Source organism: Crotalus tigris, unplaced genomic scaffold (assembly GCF_016545835.1).
Source record: "Crotalus tigris isolate CLP2741 ecotype Arizona unplaced genomic scaffold, ASM1654583v1 scf7180000017725.2566008, whole genome shotgun sequence".
NCBI classification, from domain to species: domain Eukaryota; kingdom Metazoa; phylum Chordata; class Lepidosauria; order Squamata; family Viperidae; genus Crotalus; species Crotalus tigris.
This window is the reverse complement of record NW_024096593.1, coordinates 1,927,990-1,950,000: the sequence shown is the minus strand read 5'-3', so window position 1 is coordinate 1,950,000 and position 22,011 is coordinate 1,927,990. Positions and strand designations below refer to the sequence as shown.

Below are 22,011 nucleotides of genomic sequence, written 5' to 3'. Positions count from 1 at the left end.
TGAGCAATCCTCATCAGAATATTGTTGAACTTTATTCTGTACTTGACAGATCCACATTAGATTTTTTTTCTTTAAAGCAATAAAGCCTATAAAACACTGAGCCATCTATGAAGCTATTTCCTTTCAGAACCAGTCCCAATGGCTAAAATTAATACCATTTATAGGCTTATAATAAAGAATAAGTTATTATCTGGAGAAGATCCAAAGCTCTAAGAAGCCTTAGCACAATTAATTATATGGGTGATGAAGATTCTGTACCACTTCTTCAGTGGCATCCTGTTTCTGTAGTGTCTAAAGCAATTGAGATATTTTCAGTCAAGATACTGCTGCAAAATAATCATTACAAACATAAATAATAATACATTTGCATCACTTATTACTCCTATGAGAGTACCGCTCTTTCCTTGAAGGACTTAGCAATACAAAGCCATGAATAACAATGAATTAGTTTTCACTAATAAATGACCTCAAAGAAGCTTCTTGTTTGGAAGTCTATAGAAGTTCAGTAGTACTTTTTTCCCCTCTTTTCATATACAGTATTCCACATCCTTTTTTTTTCATTTCCTGAGCTCTTTCATTGTTGTTTTTAATTGACTGTATACTGAAGCATCTTGAATAAAATAATCCAATACTTTCTTAAAGGCAAACTAGAAGACAATTGCTTTATTTGCGTGTCTGTGATAGGGAAGGGAAATCATAAGTAGTGTGGTGAAGTTTGCTTGAAGTGCAGCCTTTGAGATCTCTTTGACTGGAAAAAGAGCTAATACTTCAACAAAAGTGGTCATTTAATTTGTACTCATAACTAAAGTATTTTTTCTGCAAGAGACAACAGTCCAAGAAGTGGGAAAGTGTTGTTTTATTTGGGGGAGTAGGTACTTTTATAGAATGAAATCAAAATCTTTAAAATTCTGATTGTAATATAGTAGAAATGAGTGCAGAAAAATCTAATGGGAACCAAAATAATTATAAAGTATAACTACCATTTGTATAGAAATCTTATTTCTATTAATCAGACAAATACATAAAATTCAAGAGAGGAAATATTGAAAAAAAAATATTTTCATATAACTACCATGTGACAAACAAGATGATTCTCACTAATAAATAAGGCATATTATGCAAAGATAGACAGAGAAAGAAAAAAGAGGAAGTGAAAGATTTTCAGTTTTTGAAACAAATTAAACTCATATACTGCAATGAAACGCAACGAAATTAGTAAATAATTTTTCTTTGGAATCTAACCTGGTTTAATTTCTAATTATCTGGGGGTTTTGCCTTTAAGTAGTCAATATATATGGTAGTTTTTTCTTTTAGGATCTTTGAGATTATTCCTGCTTTGAAAAACTTTCTATGATATTTTCCCCAAATTCATGGCTTTCTATGCTAAATATTTATGGTTCAGACCTTTCTGAAATATAATCTCTATTTATTTTAGAAATCAATATTGGGGTACAGTAGTTTTTTAATTTCATTTAGTGTTTCTCTATTCATAAAATTTACTAAAATGTTTATTTTATAATTCCTGGCTAATTCTTGCAGTATAATATATAACTAATTTGTATCATTTTTAAACTCTTCATTGATTTATTAATTGTCTGCATTTTTTTTTTATTTTTGAACTATATATTTGCAGCAGAAAGTTGCAAGGAATCCCAGACAATAAAGATTAAAGAAGAACCAATGGAGGTTGAGATTCATGACTCCCATGCTTCTGTTTCACCTAGCCAAAACGTCAGTTACAGCACTTTACTCAGGCAAGAGATAACTGAACAGGTTCAAAAGATCCCTGAAAGCCGTGTAGTTCCGGAGAGAAACCTCTTTAGCCAAGATATATCTGTGAAAATGGCTTCAGAATTACTTTTTCAATTGTCAGGTAAGTATTATATCTAGAGATTCACATTATACTTTTCCAGATTTGTCGTGTCTGAATTTGCTGTGTGTTGATTTTTAAGTATCTATACTAATATCTAGAAGCTGCAGTTATATATATTTTCACATTTACAAACTTTTATTAGTTTATAATATATGATACAATCGAAATACAAAGTAAATATTGGAAAAGATGGGGAAGGGAAAAGGGAGTAGAGAAGTGAGGTCAAGGAGAGAAAAAATGAAAAAAAGGCATTGACTTCTGATTTTCTTTTGTGCAATAAAGTATCAACTTCAAATTTGAAAGTGTTATACATATTTAAAATAGTCACAATGTGTCTTATTTTGGGGAAAGCATGGTATGTATAGAATAGCACTACTGAACACCAAAGACTATTTCTAAATAAACATAGTTATTATGGTTACAATTCAATTAGAAAAATAGCCTTGCTTCACCATTTAATTCCTACAAAAAATCACCCAAAATTAGCCAAATGTTGCCATCTGACTAGTCACCTTTGTAAGCAGTATAGCAGGAGCTACTGTTGCATATTACAAATTAACTTCTATATTTTTCCATGATTTTCATAAAAGAAAATATAGGAGATAATTTACCCCTAATAATTTCCTAAGAAAGTATTTAAATAATTATCTAGAAATAGGGGGGGAAAGCATGGACATCATCTGCTTCCTTTTCTACTTTTTCTGCATTGTGTGAATTGCAGTGTAGAGGTTTATCTAAGCTTTAGAATAGATTACCTCTAGAGTTCATTCTTTCTATAGCTCAATACAATATATGGCTACGTTCTCAGTATATCTTTTTCTTGTTTGCTTGCCTTACTTTATTCTTCTTGCATACCAAAGAGAGCACACAGAAACTGTCATTTAGGCCCCAATTATTCTGAAAAAGGAAATGTGGAACTCCTCAGTAAGACTCATGTAAACAGACTTAACATTTCAATGAGAAGCTGGAGAAAATGTTTAGATAGGTTAATGAATCCATATAAATATCATTTTTCTTATTAAAACGGTAATACTTTCATGACCAAAATTTAATTTTATTTTGCTTAAATAATAATTTATTTTTCCACAGAAAAAGTGAGCAAAGAGCACAATCAATCTAAAGATAATACCATCACAATTACAACTAGGTAAGTACTACTCATGATAAACAAAAGTAGGCTTGATAAAGTTCAGTGTAACATCATTTTTATAGATATTTAGCTCAGGTGTCCAGCAAATATTTTATTTCATATTTTAGATGATAATATGTATCTAATGAAAACTCGTGCAGATAGAGATAAAACATTTCCAGTAATGTTAAAATAATTAAGAGGGAGAAAATAGTTTTTTCCCCTGGAAAAAAAATAAACTTTGGGAAATAATTGAAATATTTGCAGGCATAAAATAAAGTTTTTTAAATAAAATGTATTACATATAATTTCCTTATAAAAATATACAGAATGAATAAAAAATGAAAGTATAGCTGTTTCAGATGTATTTACAAATATAATGATTTGATCTATTTTTACATATTTTAATATTTGATACAAATAAGAGGTATAGACCTTAAGGCAGACATGTCGAACTCGCGAGGTCATGTGATGTCGCGTGACATATCAGAGCTTTTCCCCCATTGCCAGCAATGGGGTGGGCACAGTTTTGTCATGACGCGTCCGGCCCATGGGCCGGCAGTTTGACACCCCTGCCTTAAGAAAGTAACATCTCTTCATTTTTGCCTATTTAGTAGCAGCAGTTACAAAAAAAAATCAATATGAAAGAGAAGGAGCTGTTAACATCAAAATACATCAAACAAAAATATTCATTATGTCTTCAAGTGCTTTTTTTTTTTAAAAAAAATAGTTTTAACGGGAAGGAGGGAGGATCAACTTGTTAACTAATATCATTTTCTGAATCTGAGATAATCTCATTATCAAGTCACTCTTTCCTCTGATCCTTCATTTATATCATTTTATCTTTTTATTTGTATTTTTAAATGTTATCTGTTTTGTTAAGATTTCAATAAGAATACTAGGAAACAATTCATATTTTTTTCTTTTTCAGTCTTTGAAAAAACCAAACAAAATGTCTTAGATTTTCTAAGATGTCCTCCTTTTTTAACCAAGCCTTCACATCACTATGCGTGGTCCACAATCTAGCAAGAATTGAATATAGTTAAATCCCTTTGATTTCCTACTGAAACTATGTGATTTACTATGGCTGGATTATAGAATGTCCTGTTTTTATTAATCTTATTGACAAATACTATATATCTCTGTTTGAGATGTAATTAAAAATGCAAGTCAATCATGAAGCAAATTAATGAAATAGTCTTGATATGCATATAAATTATAAGATTGTATTTATACCATGCATCCAAAGGATTATTTTCTATACTCACTGTTGTCAGTCACCATGGATATGAAACCTCATCATTTTAAGGCAAACTGCTGACCAACACATTGCTTTACTTTTTCTTACTTAATCACTGATGTCATGTGGATTATTCTCATGTCTGTTTGAGTGTAAGAGGAGCAGTTTAGTACCTATCTTCTCCAGCTTGAATTTGAAAGAAAATAAAACATGGTGCCTCACCCTCGTAGTCTTAAAATAGATTTTATTTATATCAATGGGAACTCTTTTTTATGAGCCTATTGCACCAGGCTGCAGAAGCAGGGAAACTCTTCTTAGATCACTGCCAGAGAGGAAATAATCATAGTTCCCTTCATGTTTACTATTAATTAAGGAAAATTGGATATGTGGCTGTTGGGAATTTTTATTTTAACTTGGCATGATTTCTCCCTAAAATCTCACTTATGTTCAGTTTGGCAAAAAAAACCCTGAGTATGATATCAAATTTCTTACCTTGTTTAATCCAATGTTAAGAAGTTGCTCTCAGGAGATTCTGAAAAGACTTACATTTAAATTAGTCATTATAGTAAAAAAGTAAGCAACCTCAACCTCTGTATAGAGGGACAGTAATGATGGTGAAGCCAAGAAGAATTTTTGGAAGGCAGAATAGAAACAGGGCCAAGTTGCCTTTCAGCTGCTAAATAAGTGATGCTATAAGATTATTTTTCTGGACTGGCCTGTTAACTTGGTTAAGATCTCATTTCAAAAAATTACAATCAAACCTCTTGGATCCTCAAAAATAGTATTTAGATTACAATCATGAGGAAAAAAAACAAATCAATCTATTGAAAATCATGTGCAATGCATTTGGGATAATAGTCAATTATTCCTAAGTTATTTACATTCAAATATCATTGTAGTCTTTTTCAAAATTTTATTCCTTCCTTTGAATTTATCATCCAAAGCTCTCTTTGGCTTTTTGAACATGACTTTAAACAATTACTTGTATTGTTTATATGGAAATTAGCTAGTAAATTAAGGCAGGTGCTAATTATTTAAACAAGCCATTCAGGTAGTGCTGGGGAGACAGGGAGGAATAGCATTATTACATATTATAAAAATTCAGACACGCTATAAGAGTGCTAGTAGTACTATCACTACCTAAATAGCTTCCTTAAACAACAGATAGAATGCATTGGCTCAGCCAAAGAGGAGATAAATAATTGTGACAAGAACACTTAACTTCAAAAGATTCCTTAATTACAAATACATTTTCCCAAAAAATTAGCTGTTTACTAAAGGTCATATTGGAAATAAACATTGTGCTTCATGTAAAAAATATTAAGAGGAGGTGTCAGTCTTCACACTGACTTTTACTTTATCCAGACCACTTGAATTAACTTGGCTGGAACCTGCTTCTGGTATATATAGTTTGTCTTTGCAGTGAGGTGCTTTATAAAATCTCATATAAACTGCCCTATGTCCTGAAATTCCTCTACCAAAAGTGTGCAATTCACTAATACTGCTTTTCTGAACATCTGCATTGGCCATGGAAAATAATATTTATTCCAGAGTTATATTGGAAAGATCTTGAGATTTGGCCAGCAAAATTAAGGTTTTTTTTAGCAGTTGGTTAGCTTGTTTTGAATCATTTTCAAAATATTTTTGACAGTATTTAGGATTGGGACATAGTTTGATAATACGAGTCCATAATATTGATTTTTGCAATAATTGTTGTGAAAGTTTATCAAAAACATGCTTTCAGTCTTGTATATCTCTAAACCATAAAATTCAAAGAGATGCACCATGTGATATAGTTATGCATTAACAGGACTTATTTACTAATTAATATATATTTCTGTTTTAAAATCATTTTTCCTCAGCCCATTTTTTTCTGAAGATACTTTTAGACAATCACCATTCACTTCCAACTCAAAAGATCTTCTGTCTAATGAGAGTGCTGTTCAGGGAAGAACATCAGTTCTAGGTATAGTAACACCATGTTTCAAATGTTGTGGAAAAAGTGCTAAACATAATATGTCAAATAAAAATAGTGTATTGGTTTTTACTTAGTTTAACAAGAATTATTATTAGTTCAAATTTGTTGGGGAGTTGGAAAAAAATGATTAATTGCATGGGAAGAATGACAGTAAAAACTGTGAGAATGAATGTTAATTAGAAATTCCTAATTAGAATACTGTGAAGAATGTTGATCTATAGCAGTCATGCCAAACTTGCGACATGCGACGTATCGCAACTTTTTCCCCCATTGCCGGCAATGGGGTGGGCGCAGTTTTAGCGTGACGCATCCGGCCTGCTGGCTAGCAGTTTGACATGCCTGATCTATAGCAATTATTTCTCTGGATAGCTTTTTCTGCTATATATTCTCACTTGCAATATTGTCATAGAAATTGTCTGGTTTAAGCATACATTGCATGAAGCCATAGTGATAGGATAGGATAGGATAGGATAGAATAGAATAGAATAGAATAGAATAGAATAGAATAGAATAGAATAGAATAGAATAGAATAGAATAGAAATTGGCTTGTGGGGTAGAGTTTAGATTAAAGATTGCATAAATAGCATATTTGTATTAAAACTTGGGCATATTGGCCGGGATAATTTAATCCATAAAATACGTAATCATTCTGTTAGTGTTTTCTGCATCCAAGGTTAACCAAGCTAATATGGATCTTTAGAATCTCTTGCAGCTCCTGAAAGATTTGGTTTATTCTTTTATTGTTGCTGTATAGAACTGTGTGAGATCACCACTTTGTAGAAATAAAGTGTTATGGATGCTATGCTATTTAAGATTCTATTAAGATTTAATATCTTTTGCAATTGTTATTAACTCCATTTTGAAATATGGGTAAAATATAGTCTAGTCATAGTCTGGTTTAGTCTCCTTTCATATTTGTCCAAAAGGCATACATGACTGTGGGAAAGAGTTTACCCAAACACAGTAGCCATTGTTTTCTGGCTGTTTGGCCATAGCTAGGAGAAAAACCTCCCTAAAAAATTAAATACAAGTAGTCCTTACTCACGAGAATTCATTTAGTGACTGGTAAAAGTTACACTATTGAAAAAAGTGACTTATGACCATTTTTGGCACTTACAACAGTTGCATTATTCCTATGGTCACTTGATCAAAATTCAGGCAGGCGATAACTGTCTCGTATTTATGATGGTTGTAGTGTCCTGGGTCATGTGATCCCCTTTTGCAACCTACTGACAAGCAAAGTCAATGGAGAAGCCAGATTAACTTAACAACCCTGTTACTAACTTAACAACTGCAATGATTCACTTAACAACTGTGGCAAGAAAGGTCATGAAATAGGGCAAAACTCACTTAACAAATGTCTACTTAGCAACATAATTTTTGGGCTCCATTGTAGTCATAAGTCAAGGACTACCTGAATTATGTATTAGAAAATTAAGGGAAAACAGAGCTATATTAATGAGCATATTATTTCTATCTTCACAATTTTCTATAAATTAGAATTTTTGTGAGGTAAGGGATGGAGACTAGAAAGCATTATTGTTCGTACTTGGTGCCTATACTTTGAAATATTCTTTCTCTAGAACAGTGGTGGCGAACCTATGGCACAGGTGCCAGAAGCGGCACTTGGAGCCCTCTCTGTGGGCACACGTGCCGTTGCCCCAGCCTTGCCTCCCCTGTGACCCCCTCCTCTCCAGCAGCCCCCCTAAAGGAGAGTCGCCCCCAAGCGTGGCCCACACAGAGCAATGCAGCCAAAGACATGGCAGCCAGGCAGCGTAGACAAGACTCTGCCTTCGCACCCCATCATGCAGTTGATGCTGCAGGGCGCGGGCAGAGGGTGAGGCCACCATAGCGCTGCTGGGCTGCCTGGGCCCTGGAGGCGATGAGTGGTCCTGTGGGTAGGTGGGGTGGGGAATGGTGGGCAGAGCAGGGATGGGGCCGGTTTTGGGGCATTCGGTCTCTAAAATGTTCGCCATCACTGCTCTAGAACTTAGATTGGTTCCTTCAGGCAATGTTTTTTGGAAGCCAGCAAATACAGAACTCTTCCAATGTAACCATCACCATTTTCCTTTATTCACTTTTTATTCCTTTTATTCTTACTATTGGCTTTGCTTTGGAATTTTTAGGTATTCTAGGCACTGATATTCTGAAGGTTTTAATTAAAATAATATTTTTCTCCTGTTCTTGTCATAGATTTTTTTACTTATTTTTTGTTTTTCTTAGATGTTTTTATTATTTTTTATTTTGTTGTAAGCCTCTAAGAATCAGAATGATTCAGGGACATACATTAAATAAATTAAATAAATAAACAAAGCTAATAAATAAGTAAATAGTAGATTTAGATCTTTGGCTACGAAGTAAAGTATATAAATGGCATACCCAAGGGCTTCAAGTAGAGGAATGGAAAACATTTTGAATCTGAAAAGTTTCGAATTTGAAACAGTCATTATGTTTGGAACTGGTTGTCCTAGCCATTCTGTGTTTTATGCCTTAAATAGAGCTCAGGCACTCAGAGCAGTTTCTAACATAAAACAACTGTTTAAACTTGAAATGGCTGTTTTGAATTCAAAACAGAACATTATAAATTCAAAACATTTTGCACGCTTCTGCTTCCAACTTTATGTCAGAAATGAGAAATATCTCAGTAAGAGTCACATGCAGCTGAAATCTGGCATTAGAAAAGTTCATATATGCACCTTCTGGAGGGGCAGGAATAGAAAAATAGTGATCAGTATAGTAGTTTTTGTGATACAATTTAAAATGCCCAATGGCATCTTGATACTGGGCAGTACAGTATATGGAAAATTTTGGTAAAGAAAACAGCATCTAAAAGTTTGCCATGACTACTGTTTCTGCTCAGTTTGAGGACCTAAAGCAAAGTATATTTGAATATGATAGTGGGCAGCAACTGCATTTTATTTTTCTAGGCCAATATTTCTCAACATTAGCAACTTTAAGATGTATGGTTTTCAACATCCAGAATTCCCAACCAGCTATGGAGAATTCTGGGGATTGAAATCCATGTATCTTAAAGCTGCCAAGATTGACAAACATTGATCTATTATCAGTTCAGCAATAGTTTCTGGACTCGTTGCCTCCAGGTGAGGCTATTTTGAGAAATCGGGAAGGAAGATGATCAATTTGTAGCCATTTTGCCCAATTTTTTCTCTTTCTTGGTCAGGTCCTGATTTCATGCCAGTGAAATAAAGAAACATTGCATCAACATGGGCCTGGCATTTTCCAGACCTTTCACCTGCTGATGCCAGGTGGGGCAAAGGTGTTATCTTCCTTTTTTACCCCTTTAGATATTATTCTAGATAGTATCAATGCAGTTCAGTGATTAATATTGATTTTAATTCATATTTCTTACAAATATGGAAGGTTAATATACAATAAGGTGAGCCTATCAAAATACACTAACAAAGCAAAATATTAGATCAATTTATAGTCATCAGACAAAGTCATAGTTCAGTGTTAACAGAATTGTAAAGTTAAGGCTTCCACCTGATTATTTGTAATGTTTATTGTGTTTTGTTTTATTCTTTTGTAATGCTGCAAACATGAAAATTGGGGGGGGGGGAATCAGCATTGGCTAAAAACCTTCCAGCATACTTTCCTAATATTTTGCCAATAAGCAAAATTAGGATTCCTTTGAAATGCATTTTCTCTTTATTTACAAAGATCATAGGATTAATGGCCAAGAGAACCAGTTTGGTCTAGTGATTAGGCACCAGGCTAGAAACCAGATGACTGTGGGATCCAGTCCTGCCTTAGGTATGAAAGCTGGCTGGGTGATTTTGCACCAGTGTCACTTTCATCTGATGACTCATGCTTGGATGACAAGATGGTCGTCAATTCCTGTCAGAACCAATGGATGAACATTCAGTTGATCTGAAAAAAATTGAACCCTGTATTTGGGGAAAATGTAGAAAGGGGAAAAAAGTAGGATTGGAGGAGCAATCACTAAATCCCATTCTTTCAAGAAAGAGGAAAATAGAAAGGAAAATAGGATTTCTGTGCAGAGTCCAGACTGAGGAAGATTCATATAATTCATTCTCAACAGAGGCAAGGGCCTGCATGCATTATAAGCAAAACTTAGTAGTGACTGGACAGCCATTTGTCTGAAATGGTATAATAGGGTTTCCTGCCTGAGCAGGTGGTTGGGCTAGATGACCTTCAAGGTCCATTCCAGCTTTTTTATTGTTGTTGTTATTATTATTTAGATATGAACCTCAGTCAACCGAACATTCAAATTGACTGGCACTAATGGTTGACACAGGTTGCTACCAGCATCCTAGGTATCAACCAGGTACCTCCTTAAAATGTAAGATGTTCTGAGTAGCGCAGTTTTTTGTAACATTGCTGGAGTTATTGCAGGAAGCTGCAGTTTCTTGAAATATTTTGCAAAGTTTTTGGACATAGTTCCCAGTGCCCATGACAATGCCCATGACATTTCATCCATAATCGCGCAGTTTCAATGGCCAGGTCACGACATTTTGTAATTTTTTCTAGTTCTTTTTCTTCGACTCTGGCATTGTCTGGTATAGCAATATCAATCAGTTGTACGCTTCGGTTCTCTACAATTGCAATATCTGGCATGTTGTGTTCCAAATGGCGATCTGTCTGTATTCGAAAGTCCCACAAGATCTTCACCCTCTCATTCTCGACAACTTTTTCCACCCTATGTTCCCACAACTTTTCAGACACAGGCAAGTCGTATTTTTTATACAATGCCCAGTGGATTAAATTAGCAACTCAGTCCAGTCTAGCTTTGTAGTCAGTTTGCGCGATTTTGCTGCACTCACATATTAGATGTGAAACAGTTTTAACTTTGTCATTGCAAAGTCGGCAATTTGGATTGTCAGTGGATTTTTGTATCTTCGCTTTCATGGCATTAGTTTGTAGTGCTTGTTCTTGAGCACCAGTATTAAGCCTTCCCTTTCTTTCTTTCTTTCTTTCTTTCTTTCTTTCTTTCTTTCTTTCTTTCTTTCTTTCTTTCTTTCTTTCTTTCTTTCTTTCCTTCCTTCCTTCCTTCCTTTCTTTCTTCTTCTTCTTATTAGTAGTATTATTAGATGATATCTAATAAATTTTACATTGATGTTAAGTTGATTTAAAAAATGAAATATTTACAAAAATCAGATTTCAGGTTTTTTTTAAAGTACAGTCATTAGCTAGTACAACAGGTTCCACAATTTTAAGTTCTTTATTTATTTGGCTCGTTTTTTGTTCTCCAGTACTAATCTCCAGTATCTCTAATATTTTGTTATAAAAATTGTCCATTAATTCTTTTTGCTCTTTAAAAGTTGTCACTGTCGATAACAGGGCCAGACATCTTATTTCATAATTAAAGCAGCTTCTTTTAGCAGCCCTTGCTATCCAAAAAAGTCAAGAGAGAGTACTCAAGTACTTTAGCTTATGCCAACATGCTGAGTTGACATTTTCATTGAGCAATTTATTTTTGTAAGATAAATTTACATTAGAACTGAAGCTATGATTAAAAGCCTCCAGCACCTTAGAAAACATTTCACACATGACTGTCAGTAAAAAAAACTGATAGTTTTAATTGTAATACTGTAAAAAGATCCATAACAGTAGCCATGACACTTAGGTTGAAAAGAAAGTAAATGAATCACTTACAAACCAAGTGGGAAATATTCTTTCAGTCCATGAGACAGCATATGACAGTGCCAATAGTAATAAAATGCCAAACATACTGGCATTATATGATAGCAAGAAAGAGGCTGCCTGTGTTATAAATAATTCTGCCAACATTTCTAGCTTAGTTTAGCTCTGACATAGATTTTCTGGAATATTCTGGCAAAAATAAGAATACTGAATTGCAGAGAAGTAAGTTTATTTGAGTAGATTCCAAACAAAAAGAATGAACTGGTTGGGATGATTTGGCCCGTGAGTTCAGTGGTATCTTATAAACTTGAGGGATCTTGTTGAAAGGCACTGTTAAAATCCTGATTTAACAATAACTTTAATTTTAAAATGTTAATGTAACTTTATCATGGATTGTTTTATCTCTGAATGCCAGACCGTTGGAACAGCCTTTCTAAACCTGGTATCTACTAGAATTGCTGAGCTGAAACTTCCATAATCTGTAGCAAGCATAACTTTACAGTCATGGCTAGATACAGTCATTTTACCTTGTATGTTTTTAACCTCAGTTATTGAATTGGGTAATCATATCCTGCTCAGGGTTGATTGGATTGGAACAGATTAAAAGATGTAAATAAAATAAAATAAACATTTTCAAACTAATAGAAAAACAATCTGACATTGGAATCATAAGGAATTAAAACATGCATTTCCTTGGTAATAGATTCAGGACCTCCTTTGTGAAAAATCAAGTGCTAGAATGATGGAAAAACCCTTGAGAGCCCAATCAGATTCTGTCAGACTAAGTGGATAATACAAACTATATAGGCAAACAGTCCATAAAGTGGCTGTTCAGAGAAAAGAATGGTATCTTGTATTCCTGTGCACCTGAAAATATGCATTATATTGTTATAAATATAATTGTGATGAAGTGGGATCCCCTAGGAACACTAAATAAATTTCACTGAAAGCAGACAAAATAATTAAACATAATGAAGAGTCAAAACATATTAAGAAAAATCAAATAAGGGAAAAAAAGGTACAGATTCACTTTGAAATATAAAGGTCAGCAGAAACTTCACTACAATTTTATATTAACTGGAAAGCCTTGGACATATGATTGAATTCTTAACAACTACCAGAAATGATCGGTGGATTTGGAAATCAAAAATAAGTCTCTTACTTTCTAGGAAAGCATACTGCTAGTTTGTGCTGAGGTACTGTATATTTAGCCAAAGGAGGAAAAGAATCCTAGGTTAGCATTAAACACTGCCACAGGCTTCGTGATTACAAGCAACTACTTCTCTAGCAGCACAAAAGATGACAGTGTGTTTCCATTTGCACTGACACAAACACTCAAATGCAATACTTAAGATGGTGACCTTTAAAACACATTTTGTTTAAGGAATTGCAAACACATGCCACATGTATGTTTCTGAGTCCTCTGAAGCCTTTTTTTGTTTTTGAATCTGAAGCATTTGCACAGTTGGTGGCAGTTTTATATATATATAGAAATCCATGCTCGAAAACAAAGAACAAGGCTTGTGAGAATAACTATGTAGGAAGAGAGCCATCTTGGTCTATGGTGGCAAACAATCAGAAAACTGGTGGCACTTTTTCCAACTAACAGATTATATTAAAAGACATAAGCTCACTTCATCAAGATGCCTTTTATGTAAAATTATTTTACTTTTTTTAAAACTGATAAGACAAATTAAGATTGCTGTTCTATTTAAAAGGCAAGAGAAAAATCAAGTGTTTTAACAAGTATTGTGAAACTGACTTGAAATGGAAGGATTATTTTGCATTCCCTGAAAAGATTCTCCTGTACTCTTTGCCATACATAGGTTGTAATGGCCCCTATAATACGTTTTTTTGCACCCAAGAGCTGGAAATCATGGCAGAATAACTGAGAATAGGAAAACTATCCCTCTGAGGTTTGTTTGTTTGCTTGTTTGTTGAGGGGGATGGTGGTCCTGATTTCATTCCAGTTTCACATAAATTGACACAGAATTAGAAAAATACTGGAATAGTAAAAAAAATTCTACTCTCCTCTTGTAAAGCCATGAAAAGATTTAAAATGTTTGCTTGGATTTTTAACCTACTTCAGTTTAGCATCACATCTGAATATGGATGGTTTGTGGTTAGTTTTTAATTATTGTCACTTTAACAGTATAGTTTTAACTGTGGTTTCTGGATTGGGTTGTTTTATTACTTGACATCAGAAATATAAAATTCAGAAGTAATTCAATCAGTTGAAAACAGAAGCAAAAGTTTCCTGTTTCCTCTTTCACTCTGGGAAGGGAAGTACACAAGTTAAAGGCTTCACTAAACCCAGCTGGATTTACTCCAATGTATTGAATCAAAAGGCTGGCATCTTGCCTAAAATTGCCTAGACACATTAGAAGCACACAGACAGTTGGAAGAAGAGAAGCTGTTCTTGAAAATAGCTTTAATAATTTGTACTGATTAATGATTGCAATAAAGTCTTTCAGTAGCTTTAATATGTGTTATATATCTAGAAAGAATTTTATGTAACCAATCTGATATTACATGAAAAGACTAGGATGATATATACTATGCACACACACACACACTTCACACACACATATACATACATACACTCAATGGAAATATTTAATATGTCAGGGTAGCACTTGATCACTCAAAAATTACATTGAATATGTGGGAAATAATCTAGAAGCATTTTGCTGTGTTTCATTAAAGTACTTTGCAGTTTGAATCAAATAATACAGATAGACTGGAATGGGATATAGGAAACAGCCCAAGTTCCAGGTTCCAGATATCATGAATGGTCATATTCCTGTTTAGCTGAACATTTATTTCTCACTGCAGAACTTCTCCTCATATGAATATAGTGGAGGCAAATTGTAAATTGCCATTGCAATCAGAGAGAGAGTAACTTTGACTTCCAGTGTGCTTCTGTGTGATAATCATTTTTAAAGCCCTTCATGGCACGGGTCCAGGTTATTTAAGGGACTGTCCCACTCCACTGGGATTGGTCTGTACCATTCGTGCTGGCAGAGGAGGGTTCCATCAACCTGATTATTCTGGTTTATGGGGTCTAGGAGGAGGATCTGCTGTTGTTCCTGCTCTTTGGAACATCTTGCCTCCAGATGTGAGGTTGGCCCCAACCCTCCTATCTTTTCATAAGGGCCTAAAGACATGACTTTGTCATGGGGCCCCAGTGGAGGAACAGCACAATGGAGGTGGTTGATTGAGAAATAACAGATCTCACCTCCCCCCCCCCCTTCTGCCCCCACCCTTCCCATGTGCCTTTGGTTTTAATGTTTGATTTTAACTTTTTATGTTTTAACTTAGATGTAATTGTAAGCCGCCCAGAGTTATCCTATGGTAAGATGGGCAGCCAATAAATTTTTTTTGTAAGCTGTCTAGTCATATATGTGAGATGGCAATAACAACAACCACAACAGGAACAACTTGCTAATACATTGAGGGGAGAGGAGTTTTGACATTACTACAGTACTGCAAGGTATAGCTTTGTAGAGACCAAGAATGGTGGAAGGATTATGAATGCATTTTGAATTTCTAACCATTGATATCTACATCAACAAGATTTTAAAAATACCAGGTCAAATATAAACATTTGTTTGCCTTTTAAAGTTTTACTGTAACTAAGAAGTTGCTTCTTTTTTATATATAATGATACCTGGAATTCTCCAGGATTGGTAGCTAGAAGAACATTTCATTCCAAGGACTAGCCACATTTCTGGTCCTATGGTAAACCATTAGTTCATTTGACCTCACCTTAACAAACAAATAATTTATTTCTTCAAACTGAACAGGCATATAGACAATATGAGAGTGAAGGTTCATTCTCTGAGCTTGTGGGTTGGTTTCCGAACGTTTCATTACCAGGCTAGGTAACATCTTCAGCAGAGTTCCCCTAAACTCTGCTGAAGATGTTACCTAGCCTGGTAATGAAACGTTCAGAAACCAACCCACAAGCATGGAGACAAGGTCTACCATCACTTAACTTTTAGAGGTATAATATGGTTATTGATGGTAATGCCTAGATCTGTCATCAAACTGAATCTTTGCCCAATAGTTGAGTTTCTTTGCCCAGTACAACTTGCAATCTCATTTCAAAAATGTATCTTACTTTCATGTTCCTATATATCTAAACTAAATTACCAATATGCTGGATAAGTAATTTCTTTCCTCTTCTTTTACTTCAGTAATAAATCCAGATAATTTCAGCTCTTGCCAACCTGCTTTGGTTTCTGAGAAGCAGGTTTCTGTTTCATAGTAATATGAAATATATATGATTTTCTGGCTAAAGTAGAAAATTGACTTTTTTTCCTTGTACCAAACTGGGAAGGCTTGTAAAATAGTTCTTTCTTCTTCTTATCAACTTGGCAAGGAGGAACTATATTGAACAGCAATAGAAGTTATTGAACCATTTTACAACATCTTCTTTTGAAGCAGCTGACCCCAGTTATCTCATATCTTTACTCAAAAGACAGGAGTTCAGATCTAAGTTAAGTTAGGAATGCTATCTTATAAATAGGTCAAGTTAATCATAACTAACTTAAATCCTCTGACTCTGGAAGAACAGCAACATGACTAAACTACAAGCAGTTATAAATAAAAGAGATCCTGTGATCTTTGAAACTAATATAATGGGTTTTGTTTAGTTTATCTTACTCCAGAAGGTTTAAATACAATTCCCATTATTCTCTCCCAAACAATGGTTTTTGTAGCCTATAAGGTACCTAATTGGGAATAACTGCCACCTATTCTTTGAGTAGTATCTATGAATTCAATTTCACACCAATCTCAAATAGTCACAATCTCTCCCCTGCCATCAATATTCATTGGAAAGTAACCACTGAGAAAGGAGGCAAACCATAATTTGATATTTCAATGGGCAAATTTCCACATATTACACCAATGCATTATACCCTGAAAATTCCATAATCTGTGCCTAGCACCATAAGGCTTTTGTTGGAACTGGCTTATTCTTGATATTTTCTCATAATCATTACCATATTTTTCTCTCTAAAGCCTATTTGATTAAGCACTCAAAAAGCTCTGCTAAAACATATATTGTTACTGTAGAGTCAAATGACCATTCTCGTGAACTCAAAACGAATAATTGAAAGAATGGTTCACAATTGATTTCAGAGAAGTTAAATGCTTTATACATACTTCAGCTATTTCTTTCCATTTGCCTTTTAAACTTTGCAGAAGGACTAATTTGGAAGATGCATGATTAATCACATTTTAAGGATAATTTGTATTATTATAAGACAAATAGCAGATAATGGTAACACCCAGAGGATACCTGTCAAGTGGCAAGCTTTTGTTGTTTCAAGTGCTATATGAACCATGGCTTTTCCAAGAGATGGGGCTTATAATAAATAGCCCATGATAATGACTGAATAGCTGTTTGTTGCTCAGTTAAGCTAGCTTTCAGGTCTTGCTTGAATTAAACACAGTAATTTGCTTATACAGTATTTTCTTTGACTGATAATCTATCCAGATTGCTGTGGCTTTTTACAAAAATGAGTACTTCCCAATAGGTTGGACATACATGCATGCATGCATGCAAGTGAAACAAAATGCTGGGAGAGAGCTTGGGTTTCATAGGGATAACAATTGTTATTTGTGTTCCCATTATTACAATATAGGGAAAATATATAGACTTACTGTATATCTGATCATACTTAGCTGAAGTATTTATAAGGTACCTGTATAGTTCCTGTACAGTAATACATGTTATTGTAGTGCATTAGATACACAATCATTTTGCTAATCTTAGTAAAATAGTAGCACAATTAGAAATTACTGAGCAGAATGGCAACAAATACAGTATGTCTGATGGGTTATATTTGGCTTTATATGTGACTAGTGATTTAGCCCTGGGACGGGTGGGGAACCATGGCCCTATTATGACTTGTGGGCCTCAACTCCCAGAATTCCTGGGCTGTTTGTTTGCAGAGAATCCCAATTTACTTTCTTGAATGTGTTTTAATAAATACACATTTTCATAAAAGCACTATTTTTCTATCCAAAATACTATTCAGCTGCCACCCTTAAATGTTGTCAGTGAAGGTTGTCAATCATCCAGGTGCAAGCTGAATCAATAACTGAACTTATTTTCTTGTTGAAATGTTTTGCTGCTTATCCAAGTAGTTTCTTCAATTTGTGCAAGTTGGTTAGGAGGAATCTGAGTAGGCATTTCTTATGCTGAGTAGGCATTTCTTATGCTGTTCCCCAGTAAGATTAAGACCACTACACAGGTTCACCAGGGAAGCCACACTTAATGACCCCTAAACATTTTGGGAATTGGTACATTCCAACGACTCTCTGTTTACTACACAGATTCTCCATACCAACTTGCTCAATAACTAACAAAATGTTTCAGACCAACAAAAAAATAAATCCAGTTTCCATGACTCAACTTTTAAACCGGCGGTTCTCAACCTGTGGGTCGTGACCCCATTTGGGGTCGAACGGCCATTTCACGGGGGTCGCCAAACAATGCGATCCGCCATTTTTTTGCCAGCTGGCGGCACCGCGCATTGTGCTGCACATGGGGCCGCCGCCGCACATGCGTGCCGCGCATGGGGACACCGCTGCGCATGCGCGGCGCGTCCTTATGACCAGGGTCGCCACAAAAAAAAGGTTGAGAACCACTGTTTTAGACCTTTTAATGTTGTTTCTGTACTAGTCACACAAAATATATGGGAACAAAAAAAATCTGATTTTGAATTATCTTTTTTTCTTCATTAAAAAGATAAGAATTAAAGTTAAAAAATACAAAAAGCTCTGGAATTCAATAAGTTCATATACTATTTTGAGCATTATATTTTACTTCCTAGTTTAACAGGAAGACTTGTTTCTTACGAAGGAAGATAGCATTAGGTATGAATACATATCAGTAAGATGAACCTACATCAACAGTATGAACTTATATGCAGTATCAACTTTTATACTTGACCATTTGAAGCAACTTAGTTATTAGCTGACTATAAACTTAAAAATTGTTTAAGGACAGGAAAAGGGGATGATAAATCAGCCCTTGAAAAATCATACTTTGATTAATTAATCTCATTTTAATATCCCAACAACTATCAAGCTGTTGTATAATATTCATATATTTTATCACAGAACATTGATAATTGTGAATCAACCAAAATAGTATATGAATATAATAAAAGTTTATGTTCAAGTCCAGTCAGCTTTATAGCTGAAATAGCCTTAATGTGTCTACCAAAATATTTCTATGAAACACCTTTACTAGTGAAGAAATAATTCCACATCATAATTTAAGCAGGCTAATATCTGATTAACCCTCTTTTTCACTAAAAAAAATAGCTGCCTTACCTTAAATATTTAAATTATTACATACATGTAATTTTGATTGCTGCATTGATCAGGTGATTGGATTCAGTGACAAAAAAGATTCCTTCCAATTCAGTAATTCTGTACTCAGTGCTGGTGGACATCAGAAAGAAACCAAGATACTGGCCACTGACAAGCATTATGGGAGTTATTGGGAACTATATGGATTATTAAGACAGAACCATTGGGAATCATTAAGATCTCATGAGCAAAAATATGCATTTAGGTTGAACTGCAGAAACAATAAACCTTTTTCCTCAAAAACTGAAATGAGAGCCTTTTGTGGATGTCAAATATGTCTTGATAGCGGTAGGAAATTAAATGGAGAAAACAAAAGGGGGCTGTAAGAAAAGAGCTTCAAATTAAAACTGAGTCTGATGCTATTTGGATATGCAAAATACTTATATGCTTTTCCTATCAACATTGGGGTAAAACATGCAAATTACTATTGTGGAAAGGCATTTTTCTATATTTGGAACTGTGTAGGCCTTGATGTTGAGAAGGCAAGCACTTCAGGGAATGATTTGGTTGTTGTAGAAATAGGCTGGTAAACAGAGACAATAACAACAAAAATCCTTCTCAAGGTACTCATTATTTGTGATTTTATGCAGTTCCATATTTATGGGACTTGCTCAGTTGACAATTATATAAGACTTGAGAGCATATCGTTTATCCTTCAGACACATATTAGCTGTCCAAACTGCTTATGCATTCATGCACATGTTATCCCAAAACAGTCTGTCCCAGCAGAAGTCAGTGCTGCTCAAGAAAGGAAGTCCTTATTTTTTTCCCATCAAATAATCATCTTGAAATTAAAGTGGGGCAGGGAATATAAGACTGTTGTAATACCAATAAAGGAGAATACTTGTAGCTCAGGGCTGAAATGAGAGGTCCTTGGTGCTCTCTTGAGTTTGGTTGTTTTCTTGCAGACGTTCCATCACCCAAACTAGGTAAACATCATCAGTGTTACTAAGGAGTGGGGTTTGCTCTCAGTTTATATTCTAGTACCTTGCCACTGATGATGTTACCTAGTTCAGGTAATGAAACATTTGCAAGAAAACAACCAAGCTCAGAGAGCACCAAGGACCCTTCACTCTTGTATTAGCAGACAGAATAGAAGACAAAGAGGTAGGAGGAATAGATTACTGCAGACCTTGTTGCTAAATGTTATGGGAACCTTTGAACATTAGCCATCACTTGAAAAGGAATGCTTGTCTTATGAATTTTAAATGTATTTGTAAGGCCTAAACTGAGTTTCCAATAATAATAATAATAGTAGTAGTAGTAGTAGTAGTAGTAGTAGTAGTAGTAGTAAAGTTGGAAGGGACCTTGGAGGTCATCTAGTCCAACCTCCTATTCAGGCAGGAAACCCTATACCATTTCAGACAAATGGCTGTCTAGTCTCTTCTTAAAAACTTCCAGTGTTGGAGCATTCACCGCTTCTGGAGGCAGGTTGTTCCACTGGTTAATTGTTCTAACTGTCAGGAAGGTTCTCCTTAGTTCTAGGTTGCTTCTCTCCTTGCTTAGTTTCCACCCGTTGTTTCTTGTCCTGCCTTCAGACGCCTTGGAAAATAGCTTGACTCCCTCTTCTTTGTGGCAGCCCCTGAGATATTAGAATACTGCTATCATGTCCCCCTTCGTCCTTCTCTTCATTAAACTAGACATACCCAATTCCAGCAGCTGTTCCTTATATGGTTTAGCCTCCAGTCCCCTAATCATCTTTGTTGCTCTTCTCTGTACTCTTTCTAGAGTCTCAACGTCTTTTTTACAGCACGGTGACCAAAACTGGATGCAGTATTCCAAGTGTGGCCTTACCAAGGCATTGTAAAGTGGTATTAACACTTCACATGATCTTGATTCTATCCCTCTGTTAATGCAGCCTAGCACTGTGTTGGCCTTTTTGGCAGCTGCAGCACAATGCTGGCTCATATTTAGGTGATTGTCCACTAGGACTCCGAGGTCCCTCTCACAGTTACTACTATTAAGCAAGGTACCCCCTATGCTATACCTGTGCATTTGGTTTTTCTTGCCTAAATGTAGAACCTTGCTTTTTTCACCATTGAATTTCATTTTGTTAGATAGTGCCCAGTGTTCAAGTCTGTCCAGATCCTTCTGTATCTTAAGCCTGTCTTCTGGAGTGTTGGCTATTCCTGCCAGCTTGGTGTCATCTGCAAATTTGATGTGTTCCCCATCTATCCCCTCGTCCAAATCATTGATGAAGATATTGAAGAGTACTGGGCCCAGAACAGAACCCTGGGGCACCCCGCTACACACTTCCCTTCATGTAGATGCGGTTCCATTGAGGACCACACGCTGATTACGGCTGGTCAGCCAGCTACGGATCCATCTGGTGGTGATGCTATCTATCTTGTCAAGTAGTAGGTTGTGATTACTTTATCAAATGCCTTACTGAAGTCCAAGTAAATTATGTCCACAGCATTCCTCTGATCCACTAATTTTTTTTTTTTTTTTTATTAAAAGTTTTATAAATTTTACAAAAAAAACAAGAACAATACAAAACAAAAAACAACATATACAAAAGAGAAAAAAAAAATTAAACAATACATATAAAAAAAAACCCCCACCCCACACCCCTCCCAAAAACCCTCCCTTCCCCCCCCCCTGAGCTTCCCAGAGCAGAATATAGGCTTAAGAAATAATAAAAAAAAAATAAAAATTAAATTAAAAACTCTATATTTATATATATAAAAAAGATATCTATAATATATATAAAAATAAAACTTATAAAAAGGCTATATAATATTTTTGTATACCCAATCTAAATTGTATAAAT

At 34.9% G+C, this 22,011-nt stretch overlaps 1 protein-coding gene across 10 annotated transcripts in view; it reads left to right on the top strand.

Annotated features, from left to right (window-relative positions):
* Positions 1 to 22,011, top strand: part of ZNF827 (zinc finger protein 827) — a 139,744-nt gene that overhangs the window by 90,410 nt on the left and 27,323 nt on the right. For 9 of the 10 annotated variants that reach the window (XR_005556197.1, XM_039338993.1, XM_039338992.1 and 6 more), the window contains 3 exons: positions 1,634 to 1,873; positions 2,963 to 3,020; positions 6,105 to 6,208. Coding sequence is in view for 9 of the 10 variants with exons in the window: in XM_039338993.1 (XP_039194927.1) it covers positions 1,634 to 1,873; positions 2,963 to 3,020; positions 6,105 to 6,208 (402 nt within the window). In the remaining variant the exon portion in view is untranslated. The remainder of the gene's footprint in view (positions 1 to 1,633; positions 1,874 to 2,962; positions 3,021 to 6,104; positions 6,209 to 22,011) is intronic. The other variant, XM_039338989.1, reaches the window with a different exon arrangement.